Source organism: Crocodylus siamensis, chromosome 15 (genome assembly GCF_052110815.1).
Source record: "Crocodylus siamensis isolate JL-2025a chromosome 15, ASM5211081v1, whole genome shotgun sequence".
Lineage (NCBI taxonomy): Eukaryota > Metazoa > Chordata > Crocodylia > Crocodylidae > Crocodylus > Crocodylus siamensis.
Window position 1 is genome coordinate 40,789,120 of NC_143409.1, and position 20,496 is coordinate 40,809,615.

The 20,496-nt window shown below is 48.2% G+C and overlaps 2 protein-coding genes and 1 pseudogene across 9 annotated transcripts in view; all 3 read right to left on the reverse strand.

Moving 5' to 3' along the window:
- Positions 1 to 82: 82 nt before the first annotated feature.
- Positions 83 to 20,496, reverse strand: part of LOC149852427 (E3 ubiquitin-protein ligase TRIM21-like) — a 46,905-nt gene continuing 26,491 nt past the window's right edge. The window contains exons 2-7 of the mRNA XM_090028945.1: positions 11,210 to 11,876; positions 10,340 to 10,435; positions 7,557 to 7,787; positions 5,850 to 5,872; positions 5,654 to 5,760; positions 83 to 4,389 (exon numbers count right to left, since the gene is read on the reverse strand). Of these exons, the coding sequence (XP_089885071.1) occupies positions 3,845 to 4,389; positions 5,654 to 5,760; positions 5,850 to 5,872; positions 7,557 to 7,787; positions 10,340 to 10,435; positions 11,210 to 11,629 (1,422 nt within the window). The 5' untranslated portion in view covers positions 11,630 to 11,876 and the 3' untranslated portion in view covers positions 83 to 3,844. The remainder of the gene's footprint in view (positions 4,390 to 5,653; positions 5,761 to 5,849; positions 5,873 to 7,556; positions 7,788 to 10,339; positions 10,436 to 11,209; positions 11,877 to 20,496) is intronic.
- On the reverse strand, positions 6,096 to 6,225 carry LOC149852428 (U2 spliceosomal RNA; annotated as a pseudogene).
- Positions 14,469 to 20,496, reverse strand: part of LOC149852429 (uncharacterized) — a 36,669-nt gene continuing 30,641 nt past the window's right edge. The window contains exons 1-5 of one of the 8 annotated variants that reach the window (XM_090028923.1): positions 19,606 to 19,678; positions 18,576 to 18,655; positions 17,744 to 17,870; positions 17,219 to 17,338; positions 14,471 to 16,919 (exon numbers count right to left, since the gene is read on the reverse strand). In XM_090028923.1, the coding sequence (XP_089885049.1) occupies positions 15,901 to 16,919; positions 17,219 to 17,338; positions 17,744 to 17,870; positions 18,576 to 18,599 (1,290 nt within the window). In that variant the 5' untranslated portion in view covers positions 18,600 to 18,655; positions 19,606 to 19,678 and the 3' untranslated portion in view covers positions 14,471 to 15,900. Of the gene's footprint in view, positions 16,920 to 17,218; positions 17,339 to 17,743; positions 17,969 to 18,575; positions 18,656 to 19,367; positions 19,726 to 20,496 lie in introns of those variants that run through there. The other 7 variants (XM_090028922.1, XM_090028921.1, XM_090028925.1 and 4 more) reach the window with 7 other exon arrangements.

The following is a 20,496-nucleotide window of genomic DNA, read 5'->3' on the forward strand; positions in this document are numbered from 1 at the left end:
ACTGAACCAGCTGTTGCATGGACTCAGAGGGGATCAATTAGTTGGGATTTAAGTTGCAGTTTGAGAAGGAACAGTTTCTTTTCTCTTTCCTTCACCATCATGAAATGCTGCTTGCCACCTTCAGTGTCAAACATAGGGCCCAGGGGCCAAATCTGGCCCAGGCAGCAGTATGGTCTGGCCCACAGGTTGCCAGACCAGCCCTGTGTATCAGCCCTGGCCCCACCTAGTGCATGCAACACGTTGGCTGGACACCATGCCGTGCACACTGTAGACAGCACAGGGGTTTGGTCTGGATCCACTGTGTTGCATGCAAAGTGCACCCTGTGCCAGCCCTGGAAGCCATGCGGTACCCGACCAACCAACCCTGCACATTGGCTCTGGGCCCAATGGCACAGGGGGTTTGGGGCATGGGCTGCATGTGGTTCCCCAGACTGATCCCCTTTCAGTCTGCAGCACTGGGTCCAGCCTGTGCCAGTCCTGGAGGCTGCTGTGTGATGCATGGGCTGAACTTGGTGCTGCAGCCTTTCCATGAGGGGCTGGTTTGGGTCCAGCCCACAGACTGGCTCAGGGACACTCCTCCAGCCCATGAGGCTAGATGAATTTGGTACCCTTGGTTTATGGCCTCCATTGATAAGGCTGCTTTAATAAACAAGCTAAGAAACATAACACAAGTATATGTAGTTTTGCTCTAATAAATACAATACATTTGGTTACATCAATCACTGCTGCTAACATTTTAAAGTTGACGTTATGGTGCAGTGTATGTGGATGATCTAAGTTAAGCTTTTCCTTTACAAAGTCTCTTTTCAGGCCTTGTTATCTCTTTTTAAATTTGACCTTATTCCTGGTTTAGCTGGACATCTCGATTGCTTCCTTCCTTTTACTGACTAAATTACTTGTCACAACTGCAAAGATTCACTTTCTGGTCACTCAGAAATAGTCTTTGGGGGCTTCTGCTTTAGTCAAACTCCTGCAGCTTGATTCACGTCCCTTGAAAATGGTGGCTATTCAGCCTCATGCTGGGAGTCTGCCACACTTCAGGGTCTGAGGTCAATCCTGCCCCGTTTGCCTCCTCTCTAGCTCTTCCCACAGTTCCCCATGCTTGCACCCCAATCTTCTCTGCATTTCCTGGAAGGAGAGCAAAGTAATCTGCAGACCAGTTCCTAGAGGGGTGGTGAAGGAGAACCTTGGATACATCTTTGAAGAAATCAGCTCAGTGTGAACAGATTTGGCCCCGGTAATGTGATATGTTGTAGATAAAAGGGGTCCCATGGGGCTCAGACTGACATGAGCTCCAGTAGGAGGAGTATAAACCTATGCTTCAGTGCCAATCTCCTGGAGTAAAGTCAAGAACCTAGCACTAGGTGCCTAGGATCATTAACGCTACTGGTGTGTGTTTAGAAGAGTGCACCCCAGACCCCCACATGCTAAGCAGAAGACCATCCAGGCCTAAGAAGTTGGCAACACCAAACTCACCCCTACCTCTCCTTGGAAATTAGGTGCCTGATTCAGGGCTGTTGGTGGTGCCTCCATCCACTCAGCATCCATAGCTTGGAATCCACTGGAGCCTCAGAGTAGGTGTCAATGACTATTTTTGAAAGACCTGAGCAGGGATCACTATTTACTTTTTAAAATGCAGCGGGGAGAGAAGGTGATGCTGCAGTTGCAGCTGCCCACCTTTGATATAACAGCCGTCTCAACTAGGGGGTTGTTAGGTGTGTAAACACAATTCTCAAAATAAACACAAAGATTTCAAATAGGAAAAAAACATTCGGACCTGTTGAGATCTTTTTGAGTTCTCTGCAGCAGAGGAGCAGCTCTATTTTTTTTTTCCTTAGAAATGAGTGAAAACTAAAAGCTGGCATTTTCTGGGGACGCTTCAAGCTTAAGAAGGGCTGCCTTGAACCTGAAAGGGTTAAGAACCACTGGCCTATCAATTAGAGCCCTCATTCGGGAAGTGGGAGACCTGGGTTTAGATTACTTCTGAGCCTTAAGAGCTTAAAGCTCATATCTTCCCATGTCCCAGAAGAGCAGCCTAACCACCTAGGTATGGGCTAGGGTTCCTTGAGCCCCCTCTGCCCTTCCTGTAGAAGCTGGAGTACTGTGTGGCAAATATGGGAAGATTACTGGGGCAAAGAAGAAAGTGCCCTACAGGGATTCTGACTCTGAATGTTGTTGGGGCTCTCACTTGGGTCCCTGTCTTCTTCCAAGACTGTTAATGTATTTTACATTAAACAGTCATTGGCTAACTGCCTCTCCCTCCCCACCTCCCCAAAGTAGCCTGGGAGGAGTGACTGGCACCACATACTCTTGCTTTCTCAACCAAGTGCCCTAACCAATAGGCAACACTATCAGGCTCCCTCTCTTTGGCCCTATTATTCTCGCATTACTTTTGGCACAGTTGTACAGCTTCAACATGAAAGCAAGGTGGAAATGTCCCTGTACCTAGCCTAACCTCTTTCCTGGATACTTTCTTGGGAGGTGGAAAATGAGGGTTTGAATTCCCTTGGGCTGAGGAAGGCTGAGAATCAAGGATTTTTATTTTTTGTCTGAGTACTTTAAGCACTACTCTATTAGGTGGGGAAAATGCCTGTTGAAGTTAGCATTGTTCAGAAAAGAAACACAAAGCACACCCAGGAAAGGCCTGGGAACAACCACAAATCTGTGGGAGGTCACAAGGACCCCAGTGAAAGCACACCCAGCAGAAAAGTCCTGCAGAAGAAACCTCTCGCAGTGATCCCAACTGCAGAAAAAGCTTCAAGCAGTTCATTGTCCCTGTCCCTTATCACTGCTTCTGCATGGGAGAGACGCCCTATATCTGCTGCTGCTGTGGGGAAAGCTTCAGAAACTACTTTGGCTTCACCACCTCCCAGCAAACCCACATAGGGGAAAGATGCTGCTTATGCAGCAAATGAGGGAAGACACAGTCACCAGGACTTTGATCTTCACTCCCTACCAGACAATTCACACAAGTAGTCACAGAACCATAAAAATCAGGAATACTAGTGGCAGAGGTGATCTTGACCCATGTACACAAGCACCCTCATCTCAAACTACGTTATTTAAATACTTTTTTAGAAAAAGAAATGTTTAAAAGATCCATGACTCAAGGGTGAGTATATTAATGACCAATAAAACTGTTTTGATAATGTCAGACACAGTGCTAACAATTTATATATGTTCAAGCATTTATTTTTCCACTGGCTTTACAAAAGTTAACATTGAGAATTGAATTGCAACCTTAACCATGGCCTACTTTGTCTATTGCCAACTCAGAGCTGTAAATATCTAGAAAATGTGTAGAAACAAAAGCTGTGCACCTAGTGCTTGCTTAACAAGCGTGGAGGGGTTATTCCAAACTCTATTCATGTTAATGGGAGTTGAAGACAACTGGAATATATCTGTTGACATCCCTGGGCTTTGGATCAGGCTTAATGAGAAAGCTGTCATTCTATAAGTTGAGTGCTACATGCTTAATAAGCTTTTGTGGCCAAGAAAATAACAGCTGAATTTTTTTCAAAGTAGAGCAGGGTATTTATCCACACAGCACCCACTGAAATTTCGTGGGAGATATTTTTTTCCTCTGGAATAATTTATGGAAACCTCCAGCTTCACTGAAAAGCTAGCTTGGGTGCACCAATGAAAGGTGCAATGATAGTCCCCTTAAATTTACTTTATTCATTCACATTGTAAAACCAAGAACATTGAAAATAGTCCAACATGATGTTCCCTGTTTCCCAAACATCGTTCCGAGCATCCCTGGACTGCTGGAAGAAGGGGCAGTGGGTAGAAGTCCTTTACTTGGCACACCTTGTCTTTGATTCCTGTAGTATAGAAACTATTTTTATTCCCGCTTTGTAGCTGGGCAGATTATGAGAGGAGCAGAATTTTTACCTTCCTGGTTGAGACCAGGGCTGAAGAAAGGCCGCAGCACCCCACAGAACACCCCGCTATAAGTATAGAGATGGGTCCTGTCAGTCACATTATAAAATGACACCTCACCTGCCTTGTAATCCAGGAAAATCCCCACCTTGCTGGGCTTCACTTTTACAGTGAGAGGGGTTGGGCACGAGAGCAAGGCCTTGTACCGATCTCCATTCCTCAGCCAAACTCTCCAGAATCCATTGAAAGGGGATAATATGATATGCCCCTTCCTGCTCACAGACTCCTTGCACACTCCCACATCCCATTGAGATTTATCTCCCAGCTCCACCTCCCAGTAGTGCTTCCCAGAGGTGAATCTCTCTGAACCCAGCACCAAGATGTAAGGATCGAATCTCTCCAGATTGTCAGGTAGCTCCTGCCATATGCCTCCATGTCTCACACTTCTTCCATCCTCAGACAGCACAAGGGTAGGGTGAGCTGTGTCTGGGTCCAGAGTCATGTCCACTGCATGGGGTGCGGAGGAGAGAAGAGAGAGAGAGAGAAAAAGAGGGTCATGGCTAGGGACAAGACTTGGTCATTGTATTTAAAAGGAAATTAAACTCCAGTAATACTTCAGATAAATAAAAGAGGGATAATAAAAGGTAAACTGGCTTGTGGTTATTGGAGTGGATCACAGGAAAATCAGTCGTGTGGTTAAGGCACTGGATGTGAATTAAATGCCAGGGCCTTGGATTCAGATCCTATATGACAAATGGACTGACATACCAAGACCAGTAATGCTTGTCAGACTCCAGGGCACTGTGGTTTCTGTAGTGATGTACAGTGGCCTCAGAGAAGCTGTCTGGAAAGGGCAGTGGGATATGGAGGTTTCAACATTTGGGGCTTTTAGCCCTGAGAAGGCCATGGGAATGGTGAGACATGGGCAGTAGCTGAATATCTCTGGGTTAAATGCTTGGTAGTGAGATGGCCAACAGTGTAGCCTTCAATACCTTCATCAATAGGTTTCAGAGTCAACAGTCCACATAGGATTGTCTACACTGCAGAACTGAGTGCTCCATCTCCCTGCTCCTGCTTCATGCTCGTCACCCCCCAAAATGAGTCACTATGCTCAAAACCTAGGCTCCTGGTTGTTCACGGCCAGTGGTTTTGGGCTTCCTCTGGGCATCTCATCCCATCACTTCCAGGGTTGATACACATGGAGTAGGAGCCAGTGGGCAGGGCTTGTTGCCTCTGCCATGGACTTAGTTTCATGTCAACATGATTAGAGGTATTCAATCTTTTTGCCCCATAAGCCAGCTGAGTGGCAGGGTGCCACTCTATGGACCAGATCAGATCCCATGTGCCAGGATTGGGCTGAAAATGCCCAGATTGGGTCCTGCACAGCCTTGGTTGGCCCCATACACTGGGATCAGGCCATGGGGCTGCTTACGCCAGGATGAGGGCCCTGGGGTCCATGCCGCTTTCACCCTGTCCTGCCTGGCCTTTGTGTCAGGGGTCCCTGCCCTGCCCTGCCGGGCTCTGTGCCAGGATCAGGCTCCATGCTGCCAGGCACCCCCCATCTAGCACACAGGGCTACAGAATGAAAAATGGCACCTCTCTCCTCTCAGAGCTACTGAATCAATCTGTCTGCAGACTCAGGCAGAAATCACTTAAAAAAAAAAAAAAAGATAATATTCTGAAGCCTGAATCTGTGGTTAGGGATTAGATTCTGTGGCCAAGGGCAGAGAACTGTGGAGCACTGGTGGATATTCTATGACTCTTTGCTTACCTTCGAATTTCTTTAAAATATCAATAATATCAATATTAGGAATGTTGTAAAAGTTGTTCAGTTCTGTTAAAACAACTTCTGGTTTCTGCACCTGAATATTTTCACTCCTGGGAAGAACACAGACCATGTTACCGCTCACATGGTACATACAAGTATTTTGGCAAATTTGTTAATAGAAGCCAATGGGAAAAAATACCTGGTCAATATGTTTTTCACATCCTAAAACAGAAAGAAAAAAAATGAAATTTGCATTTTGAAGCTTCTCCAGTAAAATATTCAGAAACTTTCCCTAAATATTCAGAAACTTTCCCTGGATAATAAAATACCGTTTTTCCCCGAAAATAAGACACTGTCTTATATTTATTTTTCCTCAAGAAGACACACTATGGCTTATTTTTGGGGGATGTCTTATTTTTAAAACAGCATTTTTTTTTTTTCTCTGTTTTTTTGAACCGGTCCTGGAAGTACTGCAATACCAGGTCAATGCATGGAGTGGATGGAGCACGCTCCGGTTCCACCACCCAATACCAAAACTATGTATGATGTTAATCCAAAGCCGCAGCCACAGCTTTATTCTTCCCCCTGAGGACACACAATACCTAAAGCAGAACTTCCTGCTCCTCACTTCACTGAGGAGACTTTTACTTTCACTTTCTATTTCTCCCTCTCCGGTCACCTCTGAGATAGCAGCTGTCACGATGGGGCAAATGAGAAGGGCTGCCCGTCTTATTTACCACTTCGCGCCGGTACGCTTAGCCACGCCTATCACTATGTCTTATTTTCGGGGTATGGCTTATATTGCGCAAATACGTAGAAATCCTGGTACGGCTTATTTTATGGGTATGTCTTATTTTCGGGGAAACACGGTACCTCCTTCTCCTGAAGGCTGTTTTCTTCCTGACCTGTTATGATAGCGTTCTATTTTCTAATTGTTATACACCATGTTAGCATATCTAGGTGAGGTGGCAGCATATAGTTTAAGGATCTTAACTAAATTTAACTCTGGACCTGAAGGTATAGGGATCTAGGATTTTGAAAATGGGAGTGCAACTGGTACTTCAGGGGAAGCTGCGAACCTCTCTCCTTCCCTAGGCTGCACAAACTGCGCTGCTGCAAAAGCAGCTGAGGACTTTTCTCAGTTCTCAAAGCAGGTAAAAATTCATCCTTGGCTGAGCGAGGCACCCTGGGCAGCTACTCCCTGCAGCCTCTAGAGCAGGACAGGAGTGGCCTTGGGACTACCCAGGCCTCCAGGTCAACTGGGGACAGTGGTAGTAGCTGGCAGTCCCCCATTCCTGCACTCAGAGGTCTAATTAGCAGGGTTTGCAGGTATATAAGTGTAGTTCTGCTACTTATATACCATTTACCTACCATCACTACGGTGTCTGAGCACCCACAATCAGTTAACAGGTATAGCCAGTGTAAATTGGCATTGATATCAAACTAGACTGGCAAAGGATTGCACTCATACAAATTTACTCTCACATACCCCCAACAGAGGTGCGCCAGAAAATCCTCATTATATAGATGAAAGGAAGTATGGTGCAGCAATTGAGTGAGTTGGCCTAGGTCACACAGGGTACCTGTGCTCGCTTTCAAGTCCTATTCCTATGCCTTCCTCATCTTTGCAAGCTACTATGAAGGACAACTTCACAGAGCAGCTATTCTCCTTGTCACCTGTGACTATGTCAGTCAGCGTGGATGATCCCCATGGTACAGGATCTTGTGTTAGCTAACCCTGACACACAATTTTGGAGCAGACAGAACCACTCATCAGGGGTTTTGTAATTTAGGCAACCCAAAACACAAATAACTATTTTTCCCATGGACCACTGGCTCCCATGACAGTGACATGGCTCTCTGTAGTTCAGCATGGACTGAGGGGGGATTTGTGATGCTCTCTCACCTTCAGGAGCTCGGCAGCTGGTTGCTGGCGTTTCTCCTCTGCTTTGCTGATCTGTTCCAGTAGGGAGTTTGTCTGCTGAGACAGCTTCATTATATTCCCATGCAGCTTCTTCAGCGTCGTCTTCTCCTCCTGCCTCAGTCTCTGATGAAGGTGATCCTCTTCCATACTCAGAAAACAGTATAGCTTCTCAAATTCTGTCTCAAGTTTCATTCTCTGGGTGTGTGTTTTATACTTAAACAAAAAAAAGAAAGAAACATTCAGAAGGATGACAGAAAAATATCCCTTTGGGTTGGGCTGGGAGGTAGTGTTGACACAGAGAGATGCCAGGAGCAGATCTGCTCAGGAACGCAGGGTGTTTCTCTGGATGTTCCTGAGCCCTATGCCTGGTTTGTACATGGCATGCTATGCAACTCTGGAGAAATTGTTTTATCTCTGTGTCCCCTCCCATCTTTGGTCCTTCTTGATCATTTAGCCTGAAAATTGTTTTGAGCAGGAACAGCCCCTCAATGAGTGTAAAAGTGCCCACCACAGTCATACCTAAGTTCTTATGTAGGACGTTGTAGGTGCATCTACACCAGATGTTTACTGCACAGTAGATGAATTAGCTGCACAATAAACACTGCATGTCTATATGTGCACCCATATTAGGCTGAAGTAAACTCATTTATTCTGCAGCAGGATAGTACTTGTAAATACAAGGTAAGTGCCTTGCCACGGAGGATTAAAAACCTCCGCGGCAAGGCACGCATAGATGCTGCTCCAGCTGGCTAGGGCACAAGGTGCTTCAGTTCAGGGGCTGCCTGCTGGCTAGCCCTGCACTGAAGCCCCTTTGTGCCCCAGTCAGCCCCTGGACAGCATGTTGAGCCAGGGAAGCAGCCTCCGGTTGGCAGGCTGACTGCCTGGGCTCCATCAGCTGGGGCTGCTCTGACCTGGCTCAAGGTGCTGTGATCCCAGGAGCATGTGTAAATGTGTGCCCAGGAGCAATAAACTCAGGCGTGATAAGCACCAGAGCTTGTTGCAGCACATTAATATGCACACATAGACATGCCCTGCAGCAGCAGCATTGTTCCCTGTTTACAGATGGGGAAACCCAGCACAGGGAAGTGGAGGGTACAGTTTAGTCCACCCATTAGGCATGCAAGTGGACTATGCACAGTTCTATTTAACCCTGACCAGGTCCCTGAAAATCAGTTAATGCCTCTTGGCTGCTTTATTTTGTGACTCAGTTTTAAGGGGCAGATGATTCTGTGCAGTCTGCAGAGCTTTAATGTTTAGGTAGTGTTGTATTTGATAGGATTTGCAAGGGTTTTCCTTCCGTCCCCACTCCCTGTGGTCTCAACCTGCTCTACTGTGCAACAACCAGAGGCTGCTCTATTCCTTTATACAGCATTTATACAGAATACTCCCCATACTCTCCAGCTGTTTATTTAGCTTTCTGGACATGTTTGTGCATCTCTAGACAGTGACATCTACCATCATATTGTACTTTCAGATTTAGAAATGTGCTTTAAACTCTTGGTGGATTTACTTGAAAAAAAAAGGTGGGGGGCACAGATGTACTCACATATACAACCAGTGTGCAATGCACAATAGGAACTACTGGGCCAAGCTGCATGGGCATTGCATTGAGATGCAGACAGAAGTGCAGTTCCCGGCTGTAACTCAGCACAATTTCTGCAAAATGTTCTGAGTTACCACCGCTACCTCAGACCAAACAGAAGTTCATTGCTGGTTCCAGGGGAAGGGGAATCTAGCTGGGGCTGGGAGCCTGCAGCCAGATTCCCAAAGCAACAGCCAGGGCTGTCTGCCAGAGCTTGCTGTTTTTAGAAAGGGAGGGGGGAAAGGCAGCAGAGGGATCTCTTTTTGGGCTCCCCAGCCAGTGTTGAAGGGTGGGGTGGGTGAATTGGTGTCCCCCTACAGGACTCCAATACCCCTGCCCCACCCTCTGGTGGTGGTGGTGGATGGGGGTCTGAAAAGCCCCAGACTGAACTCCCTCTGCTCCCTTCCCCCCTCTTGTTCTGAAAACAGCAACAGGCTGGGAGCTCCGCAGACACAAGTTACAAAAAATCTTATTGTTTGAAATGCCTTTATCTGATACCTTATGCAACGAAGGGTCAGATTTTCACCCAATTGGCTATTTTTGTAACTGTCTGCAGCCATGCACTTGTGTTTGGTCATAGCTGTAAGCTGCTTTCTGGGGCCAGATCGAGTGAGAATTGTCACTTCTGTTTGCACAGTTGATCTTGGTCCTAGTGCTGCTTCAGGTGCTGGCCTGCTGGATGGTCGTAGTTAGGTTATTTCACTTCTTGGCTCCTCTGCTTCCTCTTCCACACTTTACCTACTTACATTTTAAGCAGATTTGCTCTTGTTGCATGGGCCTGTGCAGGACCCAGCAGCATGAAGCTGCAAGACGCTACTATGATTCAAATAGTGACTCATACTAATGAGTGTAGTGAAGTGTAAAGTACATGGCTTTGACTGTACCATAGTGATATAAAATGGCCACATGATGGGAGCTGAAACTGCAAGATCACCATTTCTGCCTTTACAGGGTCTCTACCCTTTGGTTCTGTTCACAATCACAAGGGGAACAGGTGTGGCATATTATGACCTCTTTCCTGAAGGTGTGGAAGGACTAACTCCGGCTAAATTTACTACCCATCTAGGTGGGAGTGAGGGATGCTAAACATTATGGGAATTGGGTCCTACATCTTCTAGAACTGTGGAAAACCCTACCATGGAAACAGATTATAAATACCATAATTAAAAGTCATGACACTTGCCTTCCAGTCTGCTATCTTTTTCCCCTCCTGGTGTTTCAGCTTTTGAACCTCCTCAGCTTTCTCTTGTAAGAGACTTACAGCTCTCTGCAGCTTCCTCTAGCAAGAAAAACACATCCAATGAGCAGACTCTACATGATACCTGCAGGAAGTGTGAAACTGTGAAATTGAACAAAAGGAAGACATGGAGCAGACTCTGCTCTCGTGATTCCTACCACCATTGCAGGAGCTGGGAGGTGGGCTTTTATTAGAGATTCAGATTTTGGCAATAGCCTGAGATGCAGATTTCTATAGCCTCAGACATGCAATAATTTGGGGGCTAAATCTGCAAAAGGGGATGTACAAAACATATGAGCAGCAGTTGCATATGTGCAGACAAACACAGAGCTCCTTCCCTCCCCTCTAGTCTGTGTTTCCAGAACAGGACATAGCCCATAGAAATTGGTACCTGAATTTACTGATTTATTTTGCTTATGCATTATCTTGCTTTTACAACCAACACCACACTGCTTTGGGCCATGTTAATGAAAGCACAAAGTGGTTTCAAGCTTGGCACAAGTTACAGAGGCAAAGGGGTAATTTTACAATGAAATTTTCTGGCGCTCAGGTGCTTGAGAGTCAACCTGCTGCTTCTTCCTAAGGTTGATAAGCTCACAGAGGCACACACATGAGTCTTATAGCTCAGGAATCCATCTCACTTCAGTGGTGCTCAGGCCATGGCTGATTCTTAGTTCTGGGATGGCTCACACCCAAAGGGGTCATTGTTGCCCACCACAGGAAAGTTGGAAAACCTGATGCAAAGGTAGCCCTTTATCTATTTAAAATCAAAAGTATCTTTCAAGCTTTGAAGCAAAGAATACAGTTGTCCCCTACCTTGTACTCCAGGGCAGCCTCCTCAATGGGAACCACATTGTGGGCCTGGTGCACCTGGGACTCCCGGCAGGTCACGCAGATGGGGGCTTCATCCTCCTCACAGAACAGGTCCAGAGCCTCCTGGTGCTCTCCACATACTTTCTCTACCTCGGGGTCTTCGGCCGTTTGCGGGCTTGTTTTTATGGCTTCCTCTTCTGCACCATCCACCTGCTGTGTCAGTGTGGGCTCCTGGTGCTGTGCGTCCTTGCTGCACAGGGGACAGAAGAAATTTGGACCTGACTCCCGCTGGAAATAGGTTGCACAAAAACGGCAGAATTTATGTGCACAGCCTTTCACAGTCACTGGGATTTTAAAAGGCCCCTGGCAGCTTGCACAGACCACCTGGCCTCGCAGGCGAGCACCTGACTTTGCGGCAGCCATGGCACCTTTGGGTGCAGAGAGGAGGTAGGTTTCGTTTCAGGGTTCCAGAAACAGGTAAAGCCACTCCTGCAGCTCAGCTGGAAGTTATCCTTTGTGTGGCCTTTGGCACCTGATTTCCAAATGATTCATGGCTTGGAGTCACTGCCCTCTTCTGGTTTCAGCTGCCTTCTCTGGAGCACACCCACCTCTCTAGGCACATCCAGCAGGCTCCACCCTGAGCTGATTTCTGCTGAGTATCACCAGGGACCTGGATTTGCCATGGAAAAACATGGAGAAAAAAGTGGGAATTTCTGCAGTTCCAGCCTGCAAGGGGCTGCTTGGGGCTGGGATGCAGGGGGCTCCGGGCACACATACACGTGGCAGCCAGGCAGCATGGAGAGGATGTCCCACAGCTCCCTCCAGGTAAGTCTTCGGGGGGTCGGGCAGGGAGGGCACAGGCAATGCAGGAAGGACATGTGTACCCCCAGATTTCTGCACTGACAGCAGGGTGTGGGGCTGCAGGTGGGCCAGACCAGCTCCAGACAGGAGCTGACTCTGCAGCCCAGTGGACAGGACCTGGTGTGGGGTGGTGTGCCACCATGGCCACCAAGGTGAGGCCCCCCGGCCCGCCTGACAGTAGCAGGGGCACATCTCTGCACTGCCATCGCTGCCATACCTCACCTTGGTGGCCTTGGCACCTGCTGGGCCATGGAGGCAGCTGCTTCCTGGAGCTGGTCCAACTCTGCTGCAGCCCCACACCTGCTCTGGGCATTGAAAGCGGGGGGGCATATGCCCCCCTGGCTCCTAACACATTGCCTGTGCCCCCCAGTGTGTCACCTGTGCCCATATCCCCCTCCCTGCAAGCCCACCCCTTCCTCAGATACTGGGGGCAGGGAAAGCAGGTCAGGAGTGAGCGGCACCAGCAGGGCTGGGAGGGCTGAGGGGTATGGGCAGGGCTGGTGGCGGGGGCGTGAATTGGGAGCGAGGGGCATTTGGCATGAGCAGAGCACCAACATATTAGGGCAGTTCAGCGCCATAAAACAGGGGGGTGGTGGTGGGGGAACCGCCTCAGCTGAACCCGTATCCTGGTGACTGAAGGGGGCAGGGGGAGCTCTGATTTTCTGCGATAAGAAAACCAAAATCAAATGCCAAAATATATAGGTATTTAGAATTTATTTTATTATAATGATTGAGGCACTGATAGGCTCCCAAATTGCCTTAAAATTGCAAACGTATCAATAAAATATTGTGTTCAACCAATATCTGTATATATATAGAGAGAGCATGAATGATATTTCATTTGAATCATAGAAATATGCAGATCTGGAGTGTTTTAATCAGACAATCTGCAATTTTTTATCAGAGAATTTGTGATTTTTAAACAGAGAAAACCTGGATCCTTGGTGATCAAGCATTGGGACAGGCTGCCCAGAGAGGCTGTGAAATGTCCATCCCTGGAAGTTTTCAAGAGCTGGTTGGATGGACACTGGACGGGATGGACAATCCTGCCTTGAGCAGGGGGCTGGATGAGATGTGATCTTGTGAGGTCTCTTCCAGCCTGACTTCATATGATCTTGGTCTATAGAGAGGAACTAGGGCCCAGCAGAGCCCTTGGCACAAAGGAGACGCACCTGGCAGCAGCCCCATGACCTCCTTGCTTCCCCCCCAGCTTTGTCTAGGCTGCCATACAAACTGCTGCAGGCAGCAGCTGGGCTCAGGGTGACATTTGTGGTCCCTTGTGCTTTGTCACCCAGCAGGGATGGCAGCGTTGTATCACCCCCAGACTAAACAATTATGTGTGCAGAAACTAAGCTGCCCCAGACTCTCCTCTTACTGAAAGGCAAACGTGTTCAAGTCCCGCAGGCTTCTCTTCTTTCACCCACGGACACAGCAGAGCAGAGAGCTCCCTGCCCTGTGGGGCCTCTGTCTAGCTGGGGTCTCTGGCAGCTCTGGACTGCTCTTTTCCCTGCTCACCAGTAGAAGCACTGAGCTCCCCTGCTCCTAGGATTCAGGCCTCCAGGCTGTCACTGGAGCCCCATCCTTTGGGACACTCAGCACGGGTTGTATTGAGATTGCAGGGAGCATTGCTGCGTGTTATAACCAGCTCTGAGCAGGACAAGGTTAGAGCCAGCTCTGCAGTCCCAAACCCCTCCATGCGCTGGAACTGGTGAGATGCATAGGTGATCTTTGTGGAGCAGTCCCACGGCAGTCCCCTGTGTCACTCAACACCGGCTGGAGATGTGTCTCCTGCCAAAAGGATTCACTTTGCTACCACATGCTGGCCTGGGTGTCACTGCCTGGATACGCAGATGCTGACAAGTTCAGTGTAGGTCACATCAGAGGCTCAGCTAGCACATGGAGTTGGGGGGCTGGGGTTCAGTGTCCTGTCCTATCCCGGTGTGCAGGGATCCTGGGGGGATCCTCCTAGTCAGCACCCAAGGTGGGTGCCCCGTTCAATCTGCCCTAGTCTTGACATGTTTCACTTACATAATCTGGCAGGGAATTTGTTTTAACACCAAGCTCCCCAATGTGAAAATTATGATTTTTCTAACAATGGGGAGAGTATGAAATATGTCTCTGAATCCAGGCTGGGCCTTGGGCTGCCCTGGGCCTTCAACACCCATTTCAGCAATGAAATTGGGGTGAGAGATATGTGTCACTTTGGCAGATGGGGCAAGTCTCTTTCCCACCAGTTCTAGTATGATTTGTAGGACTCAAGGCAGGGTATAACTTCATCTCACCACAGCTGAAATTGGACTCTTTTCCCACTCCTGGCTACAAGCTCACTGGAGAGGTAACACCCCTCTCTTGATAAATACATGGATGAAATTATGGCTGACAAGGTTCTTTGGGTAAATCTGGTATCTTTTATTAGATATTGGTTATTATGGATGAAATGATGTGACACAGTTGCTTGCAATAGCATCTTTGTGATATATAATGGCCTAGGAGGCCCTGTCCAGTGCTACATCCCTTGATGGCTCCATGGCAGGACAGCTATCTAGAAGGCAGTGTAACCCCTTTGTATCTGGGAAGCTCGGACTTGTGCAGCCATGTTGGCAATATTTTCAACCCACAGTACAATGGAGAGCTCATAATTAATACTGTCATATCCTACTGTCAGAGGGAATCAAGCTGCAGATGACCTGCTGTACTGAAGGCAGCACCATCCACCTCAGGCACATGGGGGTGAAGTGATGCTCAGGTCAGCGGCAGGCCAGCCAGGATCAATCAGTGCAAACATGTACTAGCTATGGGGAACAAATCCATCCTCAGGGATTGATGTGGGGATAACAAGGGTTGCTAGAGAAGAATAAAATGCTGTTATAAACACTGGCTTTGGAAACCTGTGCTCACAAAGCAACATTGCCCTCCTAAACCGCAGGGCAGAGCCCATGACCCCAGATGACCACTCCTGGCACATCACAAAATACCCATGTACTCCTTGGCCTCTGTGGTTTTGGTTCTTTTACCCCAGGACAGCCAGTTTTGAGTTCTCTGCAAACCCTTGGTTTATCTCTTCTGGCTCACGTGATCTGGGCTCTCCTTCCACTGCCCCAGCTGTGAGCTGACTGTCTCCCATTAAGCTCATTCAGGAGCTATCCTTTCCAGGAGTGATTCTTTGGGCAGAGGCACCAAGGTTGTGAACAAATCGGAGTACAAGAAGTGAGAAAGCAAAATGCTCAAGTTGTCCTACCAGCATCCCCTGCTCACTCAGTCCTTGCTCTTCCCAACACTTAGTCACAACCCACAACTACCTGCTACCCCACGCAGACTACAGAGCAACCTGGGACGCTCTGCCGTTACAGCACAAGAAATAAGGGACTGCCTGCTGTGCCTGGGGCAACAAGGGATTCACAATAAATGTTTTATTATGAATTTAAATGGAACAAGCAAACCTTTCAAGGTATAAGCATCAGCTACAAAGACTGCTCTAAAACACTGGACTGCATCACTGCCACCTTGCCAAGAAATAAGGAGAAACATCTGTCACGGAAATTATTCCGGGAGCAATCACAGTGCACGAGTGGGGCACCTTCTTGAAGGCTGGGCTAAGATAATCCAACAAAAACCTAGCCCTTTGGCTCAGTAAATTCCCCCATAACAGAGAAAGCCAAGAAGGGGCAGGGAGCATCAGATAATGGTTAGTTAGGGGTGATCTTGCCTTGAGCTTGAGGCTGAACTAGAAGCCCCTTCCAGCCCAACTTTTCTGTGATTCTATAATAAAATATAGCATTAATACCGATAAAACTTGTCATCCATCACCCCAGCGCAAAAGTACCCGGTGCCCTTTATCCTGCATGGAGTTTCTGGTGCGATATGAGGGAGACTTTTGCTTTGTAGCTTTTCCCACAGACAGTACATTTATAGGGGGTCTCTCCTGTGTGAATCCTTTGATGTCTAATCAGCGCTGAGCCCTGGGTGAAACTTTTCCCACACTCGTGGCATCTGTAGGGTCTCTCTCCTGTGTGGATTCTCTGATGGGTGATAAGGGCTGATCTCTGGCTGAAGCTTTCATGACACACGGGGCAGGTAAATGGTTTCTCTCCGGTGTGGACCCTCCGATGGGTGATAAGGGCTGACCTCACACTGAAGCGTTCTGCGCAGTCGGGGCAGTGATAGGGCCTGTCTCCTGTGTGAATCCTCTGATGCACAGTGAGATGCGAGCTCTGGCTGAAGCTCTCTCCGCAGGCCGGACACCTGTAGGGTCTCTCCCCTGTGTGAATTCTCTGGTGCTTTATAAGCTCTGAGCTTTGCTTGAAGCCCTTCTGGCACTCGGGGCAGTTGTACGGCATCTCCCCTGTGTGGACGCGCTGGTGTTTGATCAGTTCGGAGCTCTGATTGAAGCTCTTCCCGCAGTCAAGGCACCGATAGGGCCTCTCCCCGGTGTGGATTCTCTGGTGCCTAAGAAGGTCCGAGCTCTGCTTGAAGCCCTTGCTGCACTGGGGGCAGTTGTAGGGCCTCTCCCCAGTGTGGCTTCGCTGATGGACAGTCAGGTTTGACCTCTGGCTGAAGTTTTTCCCACATGTGGCGCATTCGTACCGCTTCTCTTTAGTGCCACGTTTTGGCGGCGCGGGGGGTTTTATGACGTTCCCCGCGTCTCCCTTGCAGTGAGTAGATTTATTGCATTTCTCTGGGTTTCTCCGCTGCCCCTCTGCCACTTGTGGTCCTTCCCAGACTTCTCCCAGCTCTGGACTCCAGGCGACGTTCCTTTCCTTTCTCCACAAAAATGTCTTGTGAGATGCCACTTGCTCGGGACTTTTCAGCGAGGGATTCTCTTTCCTCTTTTCACTCCCCATCCCGTAACCTACTGAGATACAGAGAGGATGCAGACACAAGTCATTCCCTGTGCTGGGATGAACTGAAGTTTCAACAAGGGGAGAAACAAAACCTAAAACTTTAGTCTTCCCCAACACAGTCAAAAGCTAAAATCTACCCCCCTCCCTTCCCCAGAAGGAAAAAACCCAAAACAAAAGCAGCGCTTCCTTATCCAAGCTGAACAATCCTGATCTTAGCAAGATGAGGTAGGACTGCAGGGAACTTGGTGTGAATCCCAGTTATTTATGTGCATGATGGAGGATCTGGGAGTCCATTTAAGCAGCTCTTTACCTGGGCAGATGTCATACAGGTTCTCCCTTTCCATAGACTTCTGCAGATCTTCAACCCATGGCTCTTCTCCCTGTTCCAGCTGGGTGATCACAACAGGTTTGGGAACTGCAACTTCTGGGGCTCAGAAAGGAAGCAGAGAAGACCAGAGATTTACAGGTAGTCTGAGACAGAGCTGTTCACAGATACACGGAAAACATAGGATCTGTGCAGGCCAATGGAGGAGAAAATATTCTTGGAGTCCACCTCCAAGAGTTCATAGGGAGTTCATAGGGTTCATGACAGACGTGTGATGTTCTCGGCAAGAAGTTCAGGGCAGGGGATCTGCTTCTGGGACAGAGCAAGTGTGTAGGGATCAGGATGGATTAAGAGGGGTTTGAAAGGAACAGTCTCTTGCTGAAAAATTCTGGGAACTCCAGGACAGTTCCCCCCAGAAACCCAGTGTACTAGGGAGGACTTTGGAGAAGTTCATCTGGACACAGCAGAGACCCCCACGGCTTCCTCCCAGCAGGGGACAGGAATACTCACTGAGTGAGGCCATGGTCTCATAATTCTCCTGCATGACGTCCTTGTAGATGCTTCTCTGAGTGGGGTCCAGCAGAGCCCACTCCCCTTTATTGAAATAAATAGCGACTTCTTCAAAGGTCACTAACCCCTGAAACAACAAGAGTCCCCCACTCAGCACATGCTGCCTCAGCCAGAATCTCATGAGATCAGTCATAGGCTGTCCCCACACAGAGCTGGGACCTTTTCCTGGGGAGAAGAAGGAATTTCAGAAAGCTTATGTTAAACCCCACTGTTCCCATGGGGAGGCCATGATGCCCAGAGCTGAGAACACCAGTGATTTAATCAGATGACTCACAATATTTCTTAGGAGTTTAACTTTTTTCATGATCATTTTGTTGGCATAGAGGAGCAAAATATGAATCAAGAGGGCAGGTGAGGCCAGTGCTACTTTTATTATTACTTAAATCTGGCAACATTCAAGCTCATTTCCAGCCTCCAGGAGGACTGACCTCACAGTAAGAAAACCCAGAAGAACTTTTCCTTCCTGGACCCTTCCCTTTCTATGTTTCCTGCGTTTTACCTATGATACCTCCAGACTAAACCTCCTGCACTTCCCATTTCCCTTTTCCACCCTCCAGGAGATGAACCGGTTGTCACTTTTCAGTATTTCAGGGCAGGAATGGTGGATAGTTTCACTAGCCTGTCACATCAGCCTCTGGCTAATAGGTTGAAACCTCTAGCAGTGCGAGTCCAATAAATACCCGGACCGCTGTCCAAAGCTGCTGGGAATTGTTGAATCTGAGTCCTGGCTGCAGAACGAACCCTCTTAGCTGCTCCCTGAAAAATTCCCTACCTGGGGTGGTTCCCTTGCAGCCATTTCTCTTCCCTGTTTCCAGGAGGATCTGGATCAAAATATGGATGTTATTCTCCAGCCTGTCAGGGTGAGAAGGATGTGAAGGCTTGGGATCATAGGAAAGTAAACCTGAAAGGGACCTCATGAAGTCATCTAGTCCAGACCCCTTGCTCAAGGCAGGATCATGTCAACCAAGTGTCCATCCAATCTGCTTTTGAAAATTCCCAGGGATAAAGTTTCCACAACTTCTCTAGGTAGCCTGTTCCAATGCTTAACCACCCTCATAGTCAGCAAGTTCCTATTCTCCAACATACGTTTCCACTGCTGTTTCTTGAGACCATTGCTCCTAGTCCTGACCTGTATTTACCTTGTCTCAGGTGGCGTTAGTAATGAGGACAGATTATTAAATTAGGAATAACCTGCCATTTTCTTTCTCCTCTGTGTCACTCGCTCTTCTCTCCCTCTAATTTCCGCAATTAAACACGGGTGGTCAAATCTACTGCACTTCACGCTGACTCTTCTGTCTTCCCCTATCTCCCATCCATTTCTCTTATCTTCCCCAAAACTCCTACCCCATGCAGAGAAAAAAGAAATGCCACTTGGCTTCATTCATGATCTCCCCTCAAGAAGCCTTATATCTTTCCCTTGTTCTCCTAACTGAACCACTTCCATCTTCCCTGACCTCTGGAGCAGATTCAAGCAGAAGCTTCCTTGTTAAGATATCGGTGAACCCTTTGATGGGTGCATTCTTAACAAGTGATGCTTCCTCTGCCTGGGGAAGGGTGTTTGTACCTTAAAGCTTGCAGAGAAGAATGTTTCCATCTATTTTAGTTGGTCTATTGAAAGATATCAGATTATTCAAAAAACCTTGTCAGCCTATGCGCTTAGACCAACACAGCTACAACCAACACTTCTTAACAAGGAAGCACACTCCCACAGGTTGCGAGAGTGGTGGTTCCTAGGGCTGTAAGTGCAGAGTGTCACTGTCTTGCCCATCCTCAGCACTTTCCTTGAAGTCTTTCCCCTTTACCTGGTGTCTCCAGTTCAGCTAGGGATCCACCGGTTACAATAGAAGGGGTCACAGAGCTGCAATCCAGCTTTGCTGTGCACAATCAGAGCCCTCTGTTGGTCACAGAAGTGTGGCCAAGAAGATGCTGTTAAGCAGCTGGGAGTATTTCTGGCCTGTATTTGTCTCATTAAATCCTGTCACCAGAGGGCTCTGGATATTGCTAAGGGAGAGGAGGCTGCTATTGTTCTCTCTCTTTTTCTTTCTGTCTCTCTGCTCCGGATATGGGGGGGAATGAGCTTCCTGGGTTCCAGGCTGTTGTTACTGCTTCCTTCTCCGCTGCGGTCTGAGATCCCAGGATAAGCAGCTGCAGCTCCCCCAGCAGCGTCTGACTGTGGCCAGTCCTTATCAAAACTCCTGCGGGGCTCAGCTGAGGAGGGTATTTACCTTGGTAACTGGACCTAGCCCCCTAGGGCAGCCCTGGACTTTGCTGACACCCACTCCTGAGTCAAAATGCCTCCAGGTAATGTAGAGATTACTGGGGAAGTGCTGAGACTGGGCAGGGAAAGTGGCTTTATGTACCCACAACTCCTTCATCACTCCTATCTCTGCTCCATGAGTGTTGGAGACCCAGATCTGCTGCTGTCAGACACACAAATAGGCTCTTGTCCCTGCTGGCACTTGTGGCAGTTGATTCAGCTACCAAAGAGTAAATGCAGGAGTAGATGAGTGACCAAGTGCCCTAGCTAGAGGCAGGAACAGAAAAGGAGAGGCTGGATGCGGCAGCAGGAGAGAGATGCCCAGGTCCCAGCTCATCCCAGATGCATTCACTACAGCCTCCCTAGGCAGAGTCACTGTCCTATACATAAGGTGAGAAGCAGAGAGAGGAAAGCCACTTCCTGTCCCTGTCTGATC